At 55.2% G+C, this 21,024-nt stretch overlaps 6 protein-coding genes across 6 annotated transcripts; 2 read left to right on the top strand and 4 right to left on the bottom strand.

The window, feature by feature from the left end:
- Positions 1 to 1,785: 1,785 nt before the first annotated feature.
- CCOS01_00590 (uncharacterized protein) lies at positions 1,786 to 3,989 on the top strand (the record flags this gene model as incomplete). The annotated part of the gene is made up of 4 exons (XM_060448787.1): positions 1,786 to 2,025; positions 2,075 to 2,411; positions 2,459 to 2,536; positions 2,584 to 3,989. 4 exons carry the CDS (start codon positions 1,786 to 1,788, stop codon positions 3,987 to 3,989), a joined length of 2,061 nt encoding a protein of 686 aa, XP_060320225.1.
- A 286-nt stretch (positions 3,990 to 4,275) lies between these two features.
- On the bottom strand, positions 4,276 to 6,351 carry CCOS01_00589 (uncharacterized protein; the record flags this gene model as incomplete). Its single annotated transcript, XM_060448786.1, has 2 exons — positions 4,276 to 5,760; positions 5,809 to 6,351. 2 exons carry the CDS (start codon positions 6,349 to 6,351, stop codon positions 4,276 to 4,278), a joined length of 2,028 nt encoding a protein of 675 aa, XP_060320224.1.
- Positions 6,352 to 7,833: 1,482 nt separating this feature from the next.
- Positions 7,834 to 7,932, bottom strand: CCOS01_00588 (uncharacterized protein; the record flags this gene model as incomplete). Its single annotated transcript, XM_060448785.1, has 1 exon — positions 7,834 to 7,932. One exon carries the CDS (start codon positions 7,930 to 7,932, stop codon positions 7,834 to 7,836), a length of 99 nt encoding a protein of 32 aa, XP_060320223.1.
- Positions 7,933 to 13,806: 5,874 nt separating this feature from the next.
- On the top strand, positions 13,807 to 14,103 carry CCOS01_00587 (uncharacterized protein; the record flags this gene model as incomplete). Its single annotated transcript, XM_060448784.1, has 1 exon — positions 13,807 to 14,103. The coding sequence occupies one exon, from the start codon at positions 13,807 to 13,809 to the stop codon at positions 14,101 to 14,103; it is 297 nt and encodes a 98-aa protein (XP_060320222.1).
- A 3,676-nt stretch (positions 14,104 to 17,779) lies between these two features.
- Positions 17,780 to 18,164, bottom strand: CCOS01_00586 (uncharacterized protein; the record flags this gene model as incomplete). Its single annotated transcript, XM_060448783.1, has 2 exons — positions 17,780 to 18,015; positions 18,050 to 18,164. 2 exons carry the CDS (start codon positions 18,162 to 18,164, stop codon positions 17,780 to 17,782), a joined length of 351 nt encoding a protein of 116 aa, XP_060320221.1.
- A 481-nt stretch (positions 18,165 to 18,645) lies between these two features.
- Positions 18,646 to 19,263, bottom strand: CCOS01_00585 (uncharacterized protein; the record flags this gene model as incomplete). Its single annotated transcript, XM_060448782.1, has 1 exon — positions 18,646 to 19,263. One exon carries the CDS (start codon positions 19,261 to 19,263, stop codon positions 18,646 to 18,648), a length of 618 nt encoding a protein of 205 aa, XP_060320220.1.
- Positions 19,264 to 21,024: the final 1,761 nt, after the last annotated feature.

Here is a 21,024-nt window from a genome sequence, read left to right as displayed (position 1 = left end):
TAGAGAGAGCGGTGCTTTGGGAGTCTGGACAGCTGGAGACGGCCCCAGTGGTGCGGCGGCAGCCAGCCAGGAACAGGCCTTGACACTGTTGACACTGTTGACAGTAGGAGGCGCTGTTGACGCGGGAGTTGGGGGTTGGATAAGAAAGGTTCAGATAAGGCAAGTTCGACAGTCGGTCAATGACAGAATGGGTTTGGAAGAAGGAGAAGTGGTGTTGAAGATGCGCATTGGGATTCCAGAGAGGCACGCAGTCGGCATATACCCGGGTGCTGTTGTTGTAAGAGGGGACGGATGAGGTTGACGAGTGGAGGTCGAGGCAATGGCAGTGGCAGAGGCAGTGGCAGTGGGCAGTGGAAGGTGTGGTCTGGTGCTCCTCGCCTGCATCATCAACCCAACTGGACAGACTGCAATCGCACCTACTGCGCAGGAATTGGGTGGGCACGCCGCACCACAGGTGGGTTTTGGGCTGTTGAACTGGAGACGCACCTCAGGTCAGTCTGTATGTACAGTCGCTGCGAGGATCACAACAGGGCACCACGAAGTACCTAGCAGGCCAACAGCGGCAGGCGTGCAGGCGCAGGTGCTGTGCAGAACGGATGGAGTAAAGGGACTTTGGTACCTCCTGTGAGTGACAACTGTCACCGACTGTCACAGACTGGTGGCTGAGCACGGATCATTCTGTGATTAGGTAAGATAAGTTGCCCTCGTCTGGTTGGACAGCCGGGGTCACTGCTTCTTGCACTTTGGCAGCTGTGATTGGCGGGGTGGAAGCTGGACCCTGGAGCTCAATCTCTCCTGACGGGCATAGTGTTATTCCGGAGCATTTTGACGGGTCCGAGTCGGGTCACTGCACCACTGCACCCCTTTGGCCCCCACAGACCATCTCCACACAAATACATCACAATGCACACAGAGGCCATGACAGCACACTGCCAAGCCACGCTGCGAAACTGAAGAAAAGGGTCCCCATTCCGTTTGATCCGTGTCATTTCACTCTGACATACTGTGATGGCATCACTCTACGATCCGGCACTGCTGCTGCTCCTGCTGCTGCTGCAAGTCACCTGCTAGCCCTTGCAGGGACCTCTCCTTGGGACGCATCCCGCGCCATGTGGGCATCATCGCATCACCACGGGCCCAAGCTGCCTCAGAAACAACCGCCGCCCAGTTCTTCGGGAACAATTTTCCAAGTGGTCAACATTGGACGAAAAAAAAGGGCCAGCTGAGGCATCTGAAACGCGAATACGTCTGTCTCCATTCCTGTGAGACTCTGCATCGCTGTAAATAGAGTTGATGGGGATTCCTGATGGGAGAATCGTCGCGTGTCTTTTACGTCCTTAATCCGTGTCTGAGGCGAGATTCATCTGATGTCTTCGGTGATGCCACACTGGATCTACCTACCTACTGGCAGAGAGGAAACTTCGCGACAATTTTTGTCGATTCCATCGCGCCTGCCGTTGCGCAAGCTGTACAGTGCAGGGACTCCATACGGCCCAGAGCACCCGCTGAAATGCAGTGACCATTCGGAACGGGCTACACTTCGCACCGTGCATCAAACCCATCACGGTCGCTCGGGACGGCATCACAATTCCAGTGCCAGCCACGGGGTGACCAAAACGGCATTCGGCCTGGATTTCAGTCTCGCCAAGCGCTCCCGCTGAGATATTTTCCATTACACGCGCTTCCACGGCTTCAAGGCAGAAGCAGCCAATCATCTGGCCCCGACTGACCACCACTCAGTCTCGAACCAAGTGTGTCGATAGAAACCAACAATAAGCCGTCGCTATGGACACCCAGGTCGAACCAGCCAATGATGGAACGGCGAAAGAAGGCATCGAGGCCGTCGAAGGTGTTAATAAGGACGATATCTCAAAAGACCATGGCCCATCACCACCCAAAGACAGCAACTCGGCGCCCCGGTTCCCGATCCCCAAGAGAACCATGGGCGCCGTCGAAATTCCCATGATTGTCATGAACCTGGACCGCACAGAAAAGGCTTTTGGCAACGTCTCGTCTTTCCAAAATGTGTGTATCGCGGCGTCATAGTCTCTATCCGATACTGACGCCAGGCCAGATCCTCGACAGTGAGCGCAACACAATCCCATTCTATCTCAACCCAGAGAGCCCTTTCCGCAGACCCATCATGTCTCACAGCGCTACGAGCCACAATGTGGTCTTGAAGGTCACGGTCCCGAAGCGGACCGGCAGGAAAAGGAAGAGAGGGTCGGATGGGCCGTGGGAAGGTGAAGTCGACATGCGCGATGTGCCCAGGGCCAGCCCAGGAGCCGAGCCCATTTACTCCAGGTCGAGGCTGGACAATCCAAAGCTTCTGCGGCGGAAAATGCGAGACAACGTCGACAGGTACAGCGTGGAAGCCGTCGGCGTCATCAAGCACACCCACCGCTTCAGAGGTGAGGACATTCCCATCCACTCATCTACGTCAACTGACAAGGGACAGGCATGGCGGATTTCCACTGGGGCCTCGAGCAGTCTCCCTTCATTTCGAGGTTCATGAACCAGGTCATGCCTGGCGATAGTAAGTTGAGTCCGAGCGCTGGCCGAATGGCGTCTAACACGCCACAGTCACCAAGATGAGGGACTTCAAGTTCATTGACGGCGTCGACAAGGGGCCCAACGTCGACATTGTGCCGCCGCCCGTGTGGACGCCAATGACGCTTCCCTTCATCTACAACTACTCCCAAAACCCCTATGTCCGCACTGAGCTCGACCAGACAGGCCAGGCGCAGCTCATCAACACCCAGCTGCCGACTCTCATCGGCTACTTCCTCAAAGCAGACCAGTATCCCATTCCGGCAGGCCCGCAAACACCGTACGACGGCTCTGACGAGGAGGTCACGTACTGCATAGCCCGCATGCTGGAGGCGATGGAGGAGCGGCCCATTTGGACGCGCCGGTCCCTGATGAACAAACTCGGGTCCGTTGTCCGCAACGCCAACGTCATGAAGCGCTGCGTCGGCTACGTCGGCTACCAGTTCCGTGGCGGCCCTTGGCGCGATGCCATCATCAAGTATGGCGTCGACCCGCGCACCGATCCCTCCTTCAGGACGTACCAGACGATGATCTTCAACATGCGCAAGCTCCAGGCTGGGCACATTGGTGAGACATGGCATGCTATCCGCAGCCTGCGCACCGAGCAGCGCCAGCCCCAGGGCGACAACCACGAGTCCCACGTCTTTGACGGCAAGTCGTACTGGACCGACGGCAAGGTTTGGCAGATTTGCGACATAACGGATCCCCTGATTGCAAACATCTTTGCAACGGCACCGCAGCGTCCCGAGGTGGACATCTACAATAGTGGCTGGTACCACCAGGGCACGTGGGCCAAGGTCAAGGGCATCATGAAGACCAAGATGATTGCGATCCAGTTTGGGCGCAAGCTCACGGACGACGACTTTGCCGGCATCTACGATGTGCGCGACACGACGCCGCCGCCGGGCTCCTCGAGCGTTCACGTGCCGCTGCCGGACCTCGAGCTCACCGACGCCGAGAAGCGTGTGCTGTACGGCCGCCGGTTCAAGGAACCCAAGAAGAAGCGCAAGGGCACCGCGTACCGCGTCACTAAGTCTAACGGGCCGCGGGGCGTTGCTGCCGCCGCCGCTGCGGGGCGCAAGGCTGCTCGTAAAGAGGACTCTGGTGCCGAAGACACTGACGAGGACGAAAGCGAGGACGACGTTGACTACCTCAATGATGACGATTACGAGCCCAAGAGGCGGGTTTTTGCACCCGTGCCTGGTCTTGATGAGGGCATGGAGGAGGAGGAAGAGGAAGAAGAGGGGCTAGAGGAGGAGTACGGCGATGAGGATGATGGAGACGGCTACGGGTACGATGACGATGAGGGATATATTGAGTACGATGAGCGTCTTATGGAAGAGACCATTTTTCCCGAGCGGCGTGGCGTTCGCTTCGCAGACGATCAGGGAGGTGAGACAGACGTGGATGCGGCGTATCCCTCGGAAGTCCTGCCTTGATGTAATAGGGGTATGCCGGAATCCTCGACCTAGGGGTCATCACAGTAATGCGGCTCAAAGTGGAAGCAGAGAATCACTGGCGTAAGGTTCGCATTATGCTCTGTTTACAAACTAGGTCCCTCGGATATATATCCCATGCCCGTCTCTTATGCTACCGTATTCCATGGCCTGCCCCCAGAAGTTACAAATAGGAGAAATGCCAAGACGCGGCAATAACCGCACAAAACGTATATGTCAGAGCCATCACGAAGGGAGAAGTTGGCGAGATGGACACAGAGAGAGACCCTCACTGCACCCTGAGCACCTTGGTCTTGTTCTCCTTCTGCTGCCGCATCCCCTCCACCCACGCCGCCGTCTCCCGCAGCGCCCGCCGGGGATCCTTTTTCCGCTTCAGCAGGAACCCCTGGATCTCGGCCGGGCTGAAGAGGCCGTCGGGGATCAGGGCGCCAAACTCGTCGGCGATGCGTCCCAGCTCCTCGCCGTCGAATTCGTGGCGCTTCTTCTTCTCTACTGCTTGTGCTGCCGCTGGGTCCGTCTCTGGTGATGATGGCGATGGAGAGGAGACTTTCTCTGTTGGAGAGGCGAAGGAGGACTGCAGAGGCAAAGGCGTCGACGGAGATGACGACGAAGAAGAACCGGAAGCGCTCCCGTTCCCGTTCATCATAATAGGCGGCGCGGGGTTCGTCGGCGGCGCAACGTGCCCGTCGACCCTCTTGGCCGGGCTCGCGCCGTCGGCCTCGTACATGCGCTGGAACAGCTCCGTCGCCTGCGCGGGCGTGGCGTTGGTGAAGCCGACCTGCAGGTCGACGCGTCCGGGGCGAATCAGGGCCTCGTCGAGGGATTCGGGCTTGTTGGTCGTCATGACGAGGATGCGGCCTTCTTGGGACGCGACGCCGTCGATGGCGTTGAGGAGGCCCGAGAGGGAGATGCCCTTTTTGTCGTCCTTGGATTCCTTTTTCAGGGCGCGGGCGAGGTCCGAGACTTTCCAGTCGTCTTTGTTTGTCGTCGAAGAGGTCTTTTTGCTGCTTTCGTCCTTGGTGTTGTCCGTGGAGTTGTTGCGGTTGGGTTTGGAGTCGCCGTCTTTGGTGCCGTTGGGAGCACCACCACCAGCGGCGTCAGTCTCCGTCTCGTCTTCGACGCGAGCGAGGCCCGCGGTGTCGATATCCTCCAGCAGCACCACGCACCGACGCGGCAGCGAATTAAACAGCGTCCCCAGATCCTCCTCCGTCAACGTCGGCTCCAGCAGCGAAATCACAAAGATATCGAGCCCAAACACGCCAGCGAGCGCAAACGAAAGCGAAGTCTTGCCCGTCCCGGGCGGTCCATAGAACAAATACCCCCTCCGCAGCGGAATCCCGCGGTTCGCGTACCACCGCGGCGTCGCCGGGTGGAGGTACTCGTTCATGTCGGCCATGACCTGCGCCTTCTGCCGCGGGTCGAGCACGACGGTGCGCATGGGGCGGACGGGCCGGTTGGCGACCTGGCTCCAGTTATACCGCCCTCCGTAGCGGCGCATCGGCGCCGGGCTGGGCCGCTTGATGGTCGTGCGCGCGTAGTGGTCCTGGTAGTAGAACTCTTTGACGAAGCGGAGGAGCTCCTTGATGGGTTCCGGGTTGCGGCCGAAGCACGAGACGATGAGGTCCTCTTCCTTGCGGAAGGTGCCGTAGTTGGACTCGCCGTCGAAGACGGACTGCTGTTTGCGGTGGAGGCGGAAGTAGCGCTTCTTGTACCAGAAGCCGTGGACGCCGACGGCGGGGACGTATCGCGGGGGCTACTCAGTGTTAGTTACGTATCAGACATTGTGTAGAGACAGACTTACAGCTTTGGCTTCTTGGTTGGAAAAGTTGAGAAACTCAGTCGCGCCGCTCCCGCTCCCGGCAATCGTCCTCGTCTGCAGGGCCTCGAGCTCCTCCTCCTCCTCCCACGCCGTCTTGCTGACTGTCTCGGCCGTCAGGGAGCGGGAGCTCGCCATCAGCGGCTGGAGCGCCAGCCACTTCATCATGTGCGTGTAAATCTCGTCGGTGCTCGAGACGTGGATGGAGCTCATGAAGTTATCCTGAATCAGGCGGAAGACGGCGCCGTAGGCCTGGCGGACGACGCGGTTCGCGGCCCAGAAGAAACCCGCGAGCGTCAGGATCAGCGTCGGGTCGATGCCCAGGTTGGAGCCGATCATCTGGTACAGGAGCATCAGGGAGCGCACGACGGGGTTGAACTGCCCGCCCAGCATTGGCAGCAGGGACTCCATCATCTTGTTGCTGTTGCCCGCGCCGTAGCCTCCCCGGCCGCCCGTCATGTTCTCCGCCATGGCGGTCAGGTTGCCCTTGAAGAGGGTTGAGAAGTCCATCTTGCCTAAGTCTATCATCTTGGTGGCGATGGATTAGGGAACGACAAGGTAGATGCAGACGCCTGCTTGTTTATATACTGTGCAGTAGATACCCAGAACTAGGTCCAAAAGGCAGAAGCAGTGAATTGCGGGTTGAAATAAGACTCAGTTGAGGCAACCGGACTTGAATGAGCCGCGTACCTGGTTAGGCGATCGTTGCCTTGCCTTTGTGCCTAATGTCAGATACAATCCAAGAGAAAAGGACTATGCATAATAGACCAACTAAGAGTACGCGCCACTGTAGCCTTGTAGTCGACTCTGGAAGTCCGACTAAATCGGAATCCGAGGTCAGCAGAGTTGCCTGGAGTGGCGAATGAATCTACGGCCTCTGCCATGAGAAGAACTAAAGAGATTTGCGGCTCTGTGATTGAACCGTTGCAGCAGCTCTAGCCTGGTGACTACCGGTTCGAGTGCAACGAAAGAGAAGAGTGTGGGGGAGTGTACGTCAACGTCATCAGCAGCTCCAATTACCGTCAGCCTGTCAGGCTCGGGATGGGAATCGATTGGTCTAGCCTAGAAGACGAGAAACGATCCACGCTCGCGGCAGGCAGTGAAAGAAATCTGTTTGCATTCCTAGGTTGCACTTGCAGGTGCCGCGTTGCCTGGACTCGCCAGGATGGTGACTTGCAGAGAGATACCCATCGAGGTCGCATGTGACTCATGGGATCTAGATCTTCACAAAACAGAGACACACCATCCCAGCAACTACAGTGACTCTTCATCAGAGTTGGGATGGCAAAAAGGGTCGGCTCCGAGGGACTACCCAGTTCAAGACCGAGTTGCATTGTCTCTTTGTTGACGCTAAGAGGGGGGCGAAAGATATGCAGAGTAGTTGTAAGACTCAACGTTGGAAGGGTGCAGCACCCGGGAACAACGCTCGCGCAGTGGCGGGCTTGTGCTCTTGAGGCCGCAGTCCTATACCCGTGTGGCTGAGGGCGCTGAGCCGTTTCTGGCCGCCACTGCATGCTTCTGGTAAGGGAGGCCTCAGGCAAGTGCCGTCTTAGCCGGATAACGGTATCCGCAACGGCCCGGCATGGTCCACTTTACTCGGTCCCAACGACTGCCGCATCCGGTCCGGGCTTTGTCGGCCCTCCGGCTGCCAGATAATGGGAGGCTCGCAAGATGAGACTTAGTTATGAAAGCTTCGATACTCGGCTCATTGAACTTGAGTTACTATTTCCCCGTCATGGGGTCTATCAACAACCAACGGTCCAAACGCCTCCCAATGCCATATACAATCGTCTTTCCCAAGTTCAAGTCCCTTTTGCTCGCCTCCCTTCTGCTCGTCCACTCCCATCAGCTTGATCTCCCATGCTCTCCAGACATTGATTTTCTCACACTTCATTTAAGATAGCACTGCAGGGCGCATCTGTCGCCACCCCCGTTTTTGCTAACGTGCTTGAACTTTGCCCCCTCGTTTCTCCCCGCCCGCGCGCAGGGCAAGTCGCAGTCCGAGTCCTTTTAAGGGTCGCTGCCGCTGTTGGTATTGTTGCAGTTGTACCAGGCCTCGACGCTGAGCTTCTCGTACTTACACAGCGGGTCTTCACTGATGAGCTCCATCGACTAGAAGCCGACGACGCCAAGAGCGAAGAGGACGGTGGTGAACTTCATGTTGAGAAGGGGGAAACGGGGTAACGTAAAGATAGATTTACGTAGATTTTAGATGTATAGCAGTAACTTTTGAGTTGAACTTATTAATTCCCGCGAATCGAAGCATCGTATAGGAGCCTGTGTTCGGATTGTTCCCACCTTCCATCGTCAACTCACCGCAACCGCAGTTGCGTAGATCGCAACTAGCTCTTTGAAATCTAAAGAGAGTGCACTCGTATGCGTAGTTGATCGTAAACTCTCCTAAAGCTATACGGGACTATTTTCGTATTGCAAAAGGGGCCAGTCAAGTCAAAGAAAATCGCAAACTCACAAGGACAACTTCAAGGGCAGGGCGTACCCGAATCGTGTCTAATCTTCCAGGTGGAAGTATACAGCACCTAGACGATTCTCAAGGCCCTGAAGTGGCTCAAGAACGAGCCAGAGGCGCCAGAGCGCGAGTTACTCCCGCCTGGTTATGGATCTCGGACTCTGCTTGACTAAATATCATGACAACTAACGAGTCATTGCGAGTGCTTGACCACGGCCGAGCTCCAGTATCTGCCGAGAGTTGCACAACGAATGCGGCAATGATGAGCCTACGAAGTGTTCCGCTGCAGAGACGAAAACGAACCGAAAGATAGTGTACGAAGTAGGCTATGAAGGTAGAGAGATTCCGTGTTTGAATGTTTAGGTCCACAAGTGAGTACTGTTTTTGTGGTAAATTATTCGCATGCTAGCGATGGTCAGACTTAGGTGCGCTTTGTTGATATCTCTGGAGTTATCCGTAGATGTCAGAAGGGCGGGTGACTATTCTCTCTGAAGTTGGTCATGTACGCCCCGGCATCTAACCGGGGCGATCTGGCGGCGTTCTTGATACATGGGCATAACGATGAGGAACGGATATCATCGAGAGGATAGTGAGTGGATAGTCTCCCTCGGCAGAGTCCCAGCATCGTCAGCCTCCAGGCTTCCTCATACTCCGAACCTTTACAAGCGGTCCTAGAAGCCATAAATTGAATTTGTATCTTTCATGTGCTAGTTATTGGGCTCTTGAGCGTGTGATGATAGAGATTAAGTTCCATGCTCTGTCTACTGTCATCAGAGTTTCCCTACTCCCACCCTTATAGCCTGACACCTGGATGGCTTTAGTCAGATCGACGTCGTTGTCAACTTGACACTCGCGCAGGCAACTCCATACAGAACGATAGGCAGGTCTTGAGGTTAGTTAACCATTGAGATGCGAATTGAGTAGCCTCCGTACACGTAGTTGGCGAGGGATGAACAACGGTCTTCGCATATGCCTACGAGCCCCTTTCACTCCGGTCTATCTGGAAAGGCAACTTTGGTGAACAGCTATCTGTCCGCTAAATACTAACAGAACTGCCTGGAACATCTACACAGCTGGTCAATGTCCGAGGATCTCTGTGCTAGGCCAGTAGTCATTTCACCGTCACCTTGGACATAGGGGTGGGTGTCAGTACGGGAAGTTCAACGCAGAAGTCAGATCAATTCCCGTTCGTGGTATCAAAGTTGGCCGCTTCGTCCAAACGACTGTGTAGGCTGGTCTCCAAGCTTGATTTACAGCCGTGTTGAGAGAGCTCCAGTGCTCGAAGTCGTAAAGAGTTGAACGGGAGTCTTCGAAGATCCGCAACTTTGGCTTTGACTTGGACAGAGAGTGACAGTTAGCTGTCATCGAACACACCGCCAGAGCAACTCAATTGCCCAAGGCACTCAAAGAGATCTAGTAGTCATTGCGATGGTGATGTTCAAATTGGATTTGGAAACTTGACCAAGCACTACGTTGCCCTCGGGCGACCACTGCCGCAGGTAGTGGCCTCTGAGATATCTGGATACTGGATCGGGAGGCGGCATTCATAGCATAGATTTATCTTTCCTACCGTTTGCATACCTTCTAGAAGTCTAAGTCACATGATACATTCCCTAGCTTACTGGACAGACCGCAATCGAGTTTCTCGCGCTTCTATCTCTAGCCCGCGACTTGTCGTCAGCTGATCACCACCACGGGTGAGCGTCCTCAGCCCAGACCTAGGTCATAACAGCCTGATCTGTGACACTTCTTCATGTACTAAGATTGCCTATTTAGAGAGCATGACCACATCGTCACGTCTATATTCTAAACCAACCATCGACCATGCCAGGGAAGTCAACGTGCCTTGTGCAGTGCTGAAGCTGAACACAACGTCGGGGCCTCTCCCCTCTACAGTACGTCCGTGGCTATGGGATTGACACCTGCCATCATGACTGATTGTTGAAGAAGTCGTCAAGGAAAGGAGAAAGTAGTCGGGAAGAGGCTGAAGATGGAGGACTAGTGATTGTCAGCTTCATCTCCCTAGGCATCTGGAAGTCTCCCTTCTTCGCCTAGTATTCAACAAGGTATACGTATTAAAGGGATCTAGGGAGTGTGAAGCAACTTCTCATGCGCCTGCCTAGGGAGTGCCAAGAAGCCACTCATCGATCTCACAAAGGCAGACACTAGAGCTCCGCCTCCCAGGCACTTGCAGACAGACGCGGTAGGCTTTCAGCCGCACATCGATCAACAGTTGGCGACTTCTGTTCGAGTCGAAAGAAGCATTTAGCAGACAAAGCGCTGGAACCAAAGAAATCAAAGCGGCCCCGAGTCGAGTCCTGGCTGCTGCAGAGAAGATACTCCCACGAGATGAACTGCCGCTGCGTCAGCAACCCTTCGAAACTGGAACTAATGGTATACAGCGAGGGACTCTGGGTTCAAGAAATTCTTTAGGGCTTCAACCAGCACAATCGGCATCTCGGCCGAATACGTTGCTTCGATGTTGACTACTACCGCAACATGGCTGGGCTGAGTATAAACACCACTGCTTCGAAGACGTGGTTTCTGCCACATGTTCGAAACAGACTCTCTGCGTTTGTCATTCGTCAGGACTTGTAGGTTCTACCATCTGGCCGCGACGGCTTCTTTAAGCAAGAGTACTTCGATCACAGACTGATCACATCTCGTCTTTCAACTCCAAAGGCCCAGATCAAGGTTCATATTCAAGTTGGGCCATATCTACAAGGGCAAGTCTACAGAAGTGCTCCAGGTTGTTCGATATGGGACATGCTCGAACTCAGCACCCGTGACACAAAGAGCCGCAGCAACGCGTATTAAATGTGACAGAGGCATCCCTTCAAAGACTTCATGGTTAACATCTAGAGACTACAGCTTTGAAAGAACCAGCAACAAGTCGAGCAATCCATACAGTCACATGTTGACTCTGGGCAAGCCAGGAAATTAGACATCGAAGCTCTCCTGTTGTCTTCTCCATCTTCCTCGACCCAAAAGGCAACCCAGGCACCGACTGCTTCTAAGCCATCAATATCACACATGAGTATGCAAGCATGTCTTCTTTCCAGACTGTCTTACACCAACGCAGCTCGACTCAATTCATCGCAGACAAGTCAGAGTTCCACCATGACGTGAAGTCCACCATGAAACTCTCTAATCCCACCTTGAGCTGGTTTATTCCGACGAAGTGTCTGTATCGACGAGCAAACAATGTATCTCGATCGGCACCGCTCGATCCGTCACCTTTCACATACTTCGCGTCGAGTTCCCCAAAAAGCAAAGTCCAAAAATCGACAAACCTTCACCATACCAGTCCGGCTATTGCAACATGAACAAAAGATCCCATTCGAGTCAGCACATCATCAGTCCATCCGAGTCATCCCTCTCGTTTCCATCTCACAACTCCCGCAAGGATCCAACTCTGCTGCTCGAGGTCTAGACCAGGTCTAGGATCTTTCTTTTTCGCCTTCCGCCCCCTTTCTAAAAGAAGAAAGTCAAAATACTCCGAGGACAAACTTCTGCCATCCGATCCAAAAAAGCTAACATGACCCTTCTTTTTGCAATATCCAAACCAACAGTTTCAGGGACGAACTAGCCTGGTCTTTTTTGATAAACCCCAACTATCCCAAAACTCAATGACCCATTGACCCCCATCCAGCCTATATGAACACCCTCTGATCTTCTCATCAAACCTAAACGCCCGTCGATATTCTTATTCCGTTAGCCACACTTCATCAATCAAAGCCCCCGAGTCCAATCCCAACCGTCATCAAAAAATGCTCCGAAAACCCACATCGTCGACCGTTGACCCAAAGAAAGTCTTCAAGACATTAATAACTCTCAAACATATCCCCCTTTTTTCTTCTCGCCAAAAGACGAATCCACGTTCCACACCCCCGGTATCACTCTTACACGCCAACATCCGCCCCTCCTCCAACATCGTGGGCTCCACATCCCGTCGATGAGCGTAACCACAGCAGGCCATCGAACCGAGCATCACCCCAAAAAAAATCCTCAACCCATGATCCCAGCCATAGTCCGCTTCCCTAACCTCCCCATGATCCCTCATCCCCGCTAGACTCGTTGCCGATGGGGGAGTAGAGAACTCCATCTACATAAGACTCCGTTTAATCTCCCCTACTCGTCGTCGTCGCTCAAACGAAACACGCCAACGCGTCAACTTACGTAGGCAAACTTGCCCGTTGGATTGTGTGTTGCCGCACCCTCAGACATTGTGCACTCTTGGCCTCATTGTCCGCTGATGCCCTCGAGACGTGTTGCTGAGACAATTGGACATGAAAATCAAACCCGGTCGGCCGCCGGGCCATACGCCGGATTTCGATCGGAAGCTATTCCCATCAGGATAACGGCCGAAGGTGCCATGACCGCGATATCTTAGCGAAACCACACTCTAGGTATACAGCACCCGGCAGCAACATTCGTCTACACCAGCCGCGCGGCCAGAGATGCTTCAGAAGAAAATCCACAATGTGCAAACACAAAACTGTAGCTTGCCACAATACTCTCAGTGCTAGAACCACGAGGATGAGGCTGGGAGCAGTACTCTCTGCCACAAAGTCAGACACGCGAGCAGACATACCCATGGGCCCATCCATAACGGCGAAGAGGACACAATGCCCTCAAGGTCGCAATCTACATGCTTCACCAACGATCCCACAGCCTTTCCCACTGAGCCCACCGCGATCATACCACATCATCTTGGGGGGAAGTGATGGAAAACCCTCCGGTTCCGCCGTCCCGGTCCTTGTTTTTGGGAAGCCCGCCGCCCACAGAGTTGGACCGCGAGTTCATCTGTATAGACACCCATGAACCATGGCATCTCATCTCCCACAGGGCCACAAGTACACAGCAGACCCAAACATGCTATGCGACAGCTCATCTCCTCCGCATCTCGTCAATATCGCTCGGCAACGGCATTTGGGATGTCAGAAAACCTTGGCGTATCCGGCTATCAACATAAGGTAGGAAAACGCAAGATTAAGCGCACCGAATACATTGATCGCCCGAGTCTATTCCTCCCTAATGTCCCCCTCTGTTGCCTCGAATGCGGGTCCCAACGCTACGGATCAATGTCGACATCTCCAAAGGAAAAGCTAGATAAAATGTAAAGACAGACAGATACGCGAACTTTTGGTGAGTATCCAAATAATGTCTGCAGTAGCATTGCTGAGCCACCTCGGCTTGCTCATTTCACATGCGCGTTTCCTCGAGCTACGCCATTATGTCACAAAGCATGGGAACTCCCAGACGGCGAGGACGAGGATAGACGGGTGTGTATCGATCCGGGCAGAAACTCATCTCTATCTCGGACCACGTCCCTCTAGCATCTTGCAAACTAAAAATGAAAACGTACCAAAGAGCCATGCGTTCAACGGCCTCCCACGCGAGCTCATGGAGCACCGTGATCCACCATCCCCATCTTCGATCCTCAACTATCAGACATCATGTCACGTCTTGCCAGCCGAGTTCTCTAAAGGCCCAACGCACGGGAAACCTCGTCCATGATCTCCACTTTGGAACGACTGCGCACCCCCCAGCTCCATGCAGCGGGCTCTTCTCCTCCTCGAGCATCAACCAGAAGTCCGCCGAGACCACTCGAGTCAAAACACCAGGGAGAGACACAAGATTACCCGGCGAAGAGCAGACTGCACTCTGCTAAGCATACTTCCAACAAGGACGGAACTCCCTATCGCAAACCCCAAGAAAAGCTGTCCACCGTTCCCACAGTTTCCCAAATACCCACACAAGCTCCCCGTTGCTCCACAACGTATCCCCATACCGGTGAACATGCCCCCTAGCCGACATCTCACACGCATACACATCCACATGGAGTACAGCATCCCACTCCGTCTCTGCGTCTTCTTACCTCCGAGCCTTCTCCAGTCTATCCATCTCTCGGCCGTTGGGGCGTGACGGATCTGGGTCTCTGTCTCTCTCTTACAATGTCCAACCTAGATGGCGCCATCAACCGCCTGATCGTCTAACGCGTGCCTCGCCTCTCTGCTTGTCATGTTCTCCCCGTTCTGATCTCACGCCTGTCTGACTCGAAAGGGATACACACGCCACAAGAGACACAAGGTTGATCCCCAGACAGACAAGTCTAATACGCGCGTAACGGCTGGCTCACATCATCAAAATTCGCAAATCCTAGTGCCACCCGCTGATCCTCCTCAGAGATCTCACATGCCCGTAGGCAGACAAACGGAACCTGATATCTGAAATCCAAAAGTCTCACTCACATGAGCCCCCAAACCAAAAAGAACAGACAACCACACACACCCATCAAGCATCTGCAGGCATCTACAAGCATCAGATATCAAGCCCGCCTTCTCGTCGTCCTTCCCCAGGATGCTCGGCAAACATCCGGGATGGCAATATCCTTCCCCAGTCATTGTCGTCAAGACTATCATCATCATCCCACAAACTCCTCCGCGCAGAGAGCACACACACACACCCTCCTCAACCCTAGACAAATCCAGGTAAGGTAACCCACGCTGCCAAAAACAAACATTACTACCATTCCCAATGAGGCAGCACTTGGATATCAAAAAAAGCTCAAAGCTCAACCCACGCATCCACGCAACGCGGGACGATAGTCTCACATACATCAGTGACATTCGTGACCTTCAAGATACTTCTACTTCGTCCACACTAATTGACATCACGATACATTCGCGATACATCCCCCTCCAGCTTCTACTAGAACCGCGCCCCCTCCAAGCTCCGCCAACAACTTCCGAGCTCCGAGCGACTCTCAATATTCCTTCTACTACCTCAACCCGCATAGTTCTGACATTCCCTTGACCTCACCTCACATGGACCTGACCTCGATCACTCCTTTGCCGGGAGGAGCAAAGGCAGCCATATCCTGTCCCTGTACATCGCCCAAGAGCCGGCCGGCAGCACGCCCACGGCTCAGAAACGGAACCACCAAAACTTCCTCCCAAGGCCCTGCTCTGTCCTCTGCATCTGTACCCGTACCACCGAAGCGTCGCCGCCCTTGTTCCCACGTGAATCCCGGCTACGAAGCATCTATAGAACACCTGGCTATCCGTGCTGCAAGCCCATGAGCAACAGACGGGGGAGGACAATGCTCCTGCATTGCAAAACCTGCCGGCGAGGTGAAGCAGCAGCGGCGGCGCGGACGAGGTGCGGTCAACGGACGAGGGTCCGGAAAGACAGAAATTCACACAATCCATATGCCGAGCCAGACAGAGCTCAGAGAGCGGCGGACCCCCCAGCCTCTCTTCCCACCCATGTCATCAAACCCCTGTCCAACCGTCCAAAAAAAACTCCATGCCAGCGGTCCCAAAGGGGCCCCCAGACGGCCCCGACGCCCCCCAAGGTGAGCAGTCAGGTGTAACCCTCTCACCGACATATCCCTCACCCCAGACCTGTCGTCCAACGTCGACTCATATCGAAGGCTTACTGCGTACCGTCCTCCTACCTCCCATCGCCCGCCGCCGCCCAAAAAGGTATCAGACTGCCTCGATTAGACGTGTCTACGCGCCGTTCCTCGGCACGTCTTCCCAAACGGCTGCCTTTTCGATACCCCCAGAACGTCCCCATTGGCACCATGCCTCTTTCACCAAAGGCACCCACGCACCATCACCCCCCTGCTCGATAACGGCGCTGTGTAACCGTTGCTACACCACAAAAGCTGACGAAAGCACTAGGGAAACCGTTCGCTAAAGAAGGACCAGCCCGCAGAACCCTCGTTGCCAACAGTGCCCCTTGCTCATGACCCCCCGGCCTGCATCTACCCTCCATCACGAACTCTGCAAACTGGTCGTCTTTCGTGCTTTGCCCTCACCAAAAGGCCACGGATCGCGGCCACTGTCCGGGCTGCCTCCCCTTCTCTCTCATCAGATGATTCTTGCGTATCCGTACTCGTTATCTTCCCGTTGTCATTGTCCGTGCCTTCCTGCGACCTACCGTCATATTCCCGGCCGTGTAATTAGGCAGCTCACCACGCGGTACGTGTCGTTGAAGAAGAGCAGCACTAGCACTAAACAGAGGGAGGGGAGGGAAAGGGAGGGATGCTCCGCGCTCCGCACCACTGGTGCCTCGATGCAACTCTCACATCAGATGTGAGGCTCTGCATGAGTAGGAATGCAGTGCATATCCTGCCCTGCTGCTGCTGCTCCGCTCCCGAAGGGAACTCGCAATGAATGTTGTTCGGCAGGATCCATCCCGCTCCTTTTATCCTGCCAATGACATGCTCACGTGAACAAATGGCCATCCGTCGTCGCCAGGGGAGGGTATTTTGGCCGATGAGGTGGCTGGGGGCGAAAAGCAGCAAGTTTCCCAAAGACGACAACTCCAAAAGAAGAGATAGGGGCACCAACATCCAGGCGGTCGGTGTCGATCGAGACCACCGCGCGATCCCGGTACCCGATGTACATGGCCCCTGAGAGGGGGAAACCCCCGATGTCGAGCAGGAGAGTCCCGCAGCCCATATCGCGCAGTCTTTTCGGGACGCAAGGTCAAAAGGTTCTCTATCCCCGGCCAGCTGTTATTGTCCGCTGCCCTTGCGATCCGCTCAGCCCACACTTTGGTGGCTGGTCAAGAATAAAATGGCCCGCGAAATGGTCCGCCATGGGCGATCGCAGTCGTGTAACGATCAAACGGCCTTTTCAGCAGTGTGATGCAACGCTGCCAACGGCAAATGGTACGAAAAATCCGTCTTCTCTCTGTTATTGACCTGGCGTCGGACGAGTGTCAGATCCGACCTGTCTCAAAAACAAGACGCAAAAGCAACAACCTCGAACCAGAGACAAAAAGAAAACAAAGCGACGGGTCAGCTCTCACCCGTTTCGTGACGTGGCAGTCCGCACCCTGACGCCTTCTTGATGAATCCACGAGCATCATCAGCAGGCTGTCTCGACAGGTACTGCTACTCGAGCATGCCAGATGCAGACCGCCGCAGATTTCCCCCATGCGTCGCTGCCTGCTCACCCGACTCTCACTCACCTGGGTCAGGATGAGATGATCACAAAGGAAAAGCTGCATAGTTGGTTCCATCTTTTGATGACCCCAAGGTGTTGAAGACACAGAATCAGCCATATGACAACTCATAAACACCATCCACGGGGAGGGGGCCAAAATTCCCCCATCCGTGCTGACATGCGTGAGGCGGACAAGATGCGATTATGCTGTGTAGCTGGATCAGCCAATTCGCTTCCGAAGAGGCCTGGAGTCCCTGCTTTCCCGGCTTGAGCCACCTAGACTTCTAGGCTGAAGTGAAGGCATCCTCAGGTGACACTGGCCCAGGAGTGATATCGCATCGAGGCCACTTTCGTCAACACGAGACGCGGGTGCCATGCGGGTTTGTGGCCCCAAGGAGCGGTGGTCTTGGAGCTGACAGCTCAGGTCGTACAAGTATGGAGGAAAAGCAAACGCGTGATTCGGTGAAGAGTGCGGATTGTCGTCCGCCTCACCGACGTGCACTGAAACCTGACCCCCGGTCTTTGGTTAGCAACAGGCGGCCAGGGCAATAGCGCCAGCTAGAACAAGATCATTAGCGTAATCAGCAGAAACGGATCCCGTGACGCTGGAGTACATCTGCAGGCTGCACGAGGTGAAGAAAGCAGTAAGGCGGAGGATTGTCAGACATGGTGGGAGGGGGACGTCGGTGAGCCGGCGGCGTAAGAGAGGCGTAGCAAAACAACTTTTCGCTACAGATGCCCGCCGTGCTGGGTGGCTTGTCGCTGCAGACAACGGCGCAAGGTGCTAGGCATTCAAATGCAAGCAGCCGTTGCATCGTAGAAACGACACCTGAGCCACCGTGAGACGCGGTCCGCAGCGTACCAGGCAATAAGTCGTGACCATCAGCGACCGCATCGGGACAGCTGCACATTCCAAGACTGACCGGCGTAGCAACGTGTCTCTGAAGCCCCTCAGGCTTACTACGGCACCTCCTCTTCTCGTTTGCGAACGTCCGCTCTGTCGAGAGAAGGAAACAAAAATGACATGTCGCAAAGCTCCAAACGGCACCTTGGCCGCCAGCGAAGCAACGTTGAGGAGGGGCCGGCCCGGGTAGGGTGTGAGTGCTGCGAGCCGACTACCGATCTCCGTATATGGACGCCGGAGACCCTGGCTTGAGTTGCCTGATCCGGAGACTCGTGCGGCATGGAAGATGGATTGTGGGCGGAGGGGTGCGCCTTGTGGTTGGAACGGACTCTACCGGATTCAGGGGCCCGGTCAATGTAGGCTGGCTGCTGTACCGTGGCCACTGACCTTTTGATTCGGCGGTCGGTGTTATCTTGCTGTGAGAGGCGCGACGGCGGCAGGTATTGACTTTGAGGTGCACATAGTAGCAGTCGTGGCGGGAGAGTCCGTCAGAGCTTAGCTAGGCTGGTGGTGTAGTCGGGAGGCGTGCACGTGAGGCCATCGTGAAGTCCCACTCGGCGCCACGGCACGGCGGCGGCCGGCAGCTCCGTCTTCCCCGGCCGTCTACGGTCCAGGCCGGCGCCCCGTTGCAAACGATAATTCGTTCGGCGGAACCACATTGGAGGAACGAGGATGGCGTCAAAGCATATGCCGTTCACTGGGTCTTCTGGTGTCCTGTCCTCACGAGGTGGGCTGCAAAGGGCGGACGCCACAGAGTCGTGGACTGGGAGCAGTCGGCTGCTTGCAGCCAGTTTCCCCATGGTCCGCGGAGGAACAAGTGCACCCTGCAATCTGTCAGCGTCGTCTTGGGCCGCCTCGTCCCGCAATCGCAGACTGAAGCCGGCGTTTGAGACGTGGTTGACTCTGGAGTCGGATCGTACGGTTTCCTGTATTGCGATCACCTCCACAGCAAGGGTTCGCTCTGTCCGAGATGAGTGCTCGGAGAAGCTCAACGGTAGCAGAAGGCAATGTACACCACGCACGCACAGGTGTCCATCCATGCCTTTAGAACGGCCATGCCATCCCATACTGCCCTCCGTCAATCTTGCCATGTTGCGCTGGGACATGCGGGGAAACGGACTACGCTGCCCGATATATCCAGACAGCCAGGATCGGCCAGCCACAACACAACGGCACGGAGTTTTGAAAGCTCGCTTCCGCATCGTGGCATATCAGATTCAGGGGCCCAATGTAAACGTGTCTATATCAGCAAATGGCCCCTTCAAAGCCCTCAAGGTAGGGCGAGAGCAATGGACCACGACAAGCATGGAAAGTACCCATGATCCATCGTGAATCCGCAGCAGTGCGACGAATAAGTGAGCCAAACTAAACTCGGAACACGCCTGCCTGGCCGACCCGTGGAGCACTGGAGCTTTCGACCAAAGGTTTGATTGACGAGAGTTTACTGAGCACACAACGCTTATCCTAGAGGATTGACTCGCTCGGCCGTGCCCGAATACACCCCCCCGGGCGACTTCGTCTGAAGGTAGGGCCGCCGCTTATCGTTAGCGGGCAGCAAGGCACCGCACGTCGTAGGAATTAGTACCAATTTCCAAGAGAGGTGGATGTGTGCGACAATTTTACCTTTGCCTGGCGTCAGCATGTAGGTACTCTGACAGACAGGTGCAGTCTCATGTGAGAAAGATTAGATGCGGGACGATGATACAGCCAACAAAGCTGCTTAGGTCAGAATCGCTGTGCCGCGTGGATGGCAACATGATCTACCGGCGACGACGACGAAGCTGGAGGAAACTCAGATTCGACCCCCAAATCTCAAGTGTATCTGGACGCAGTGGGAAGCCATCGCACAAGAATAGCAACAGCTGCTCCGCAGTCAGCTCCGCATCGCGCCCTGGTTGTACCTTATCCAACGCAGTGGCTCCTTGGTGATATTGCCCAGGGCCAAGCGCAAGCAGCACCCGGGCTCGTGCCATTCGGGTCAAGCCCTGTCTCGTGGGCTGCGGTCCTCTGTCAGCAAAGGCTGCCCCGTGCCATCCCGGATGCATAGTCGGGGGGCCTGTTGATGCTCCTCCTCATCAACGTAGTAGCGTAGGGCAAAAGTTAGGTGGCATCTCCAAGGAAGACCTTATTGTACAGTCACAACACATCTGACTTTGTGGGGTGGCGGACGAAGACAGCGGCACGCCGCGCAGTCAAGCCCTCGTATGGAGCCATCGGGCGAATTCATGTGTGCGCCTTGGATTGCCATGTTTGCTGTCTGCTTGGGGCAAGGTTGGAAAGGAAGGAAAAATACGACGAGAACACGAGTAGCGCCCAACGCTAGCCGCCCTGGGAACTTTGGCCTCGAGGAAAGGTGTCCACCATGATTCCGCCCGATTCTTCATAGCAGATAACGGCGTTGCGCCGTGAGACGCGGTCGACGGGATCCTCGGCCGCCCCAAAATTCCCTAGCCGCACGTCAGCCACTCCACACTCCTCAAACATTGCCCGCCTACCCTTTCCGGACGGGGATTGAGACTGGGAATTGGAGAAATTTCGCTGAAGAGGAGCCAAAAGCTAAGGGGGAACGTCTGGAGTGGGGGAACACCTTGGGTTCCCACAAGCAATCACAGAAGAAGAAAGCTTCAGAAATTCGTCCACGGAGACCAACAAGACGACAAGAGGAACAACGGCAGCCCCGAGGCAAAGGACCGTCTGCGGAGTGATCTGCACCAGCTGATCGGGGGTCGGGCCCGGAGCTGAGGCTCGCCGAGTTCCCCCCCCCAGCCATCGAGACGTTGGATGGAAGCCTTCTAGAAGGAATTGTACCTTTCGGATGGCGTGCTCATCGTTTGATAGTCGCAAGGAGTTACAACGAGCGTGCTCAG

This window comes from Colletotrichum costaricense, assembly GCF_030867565.1.
Source record: "Colletotrichum costaricense strain IMI 309622 chromosome Unknown Scaffold_1.1, whole genome shotgun sequence".
Lineage (NCBI taxonomy): Eukaryota > Fungi > Ascomycota > Sordariomycetes > Glomerellales > Glomerellaceae > Colletotrichum > Colletotrichum costaricense.
The sequence above is the reverse complement of the archived record's forward strand: the minus strand, read 5'-3'. Positions and strand labels throughout refer to the sequence as shown.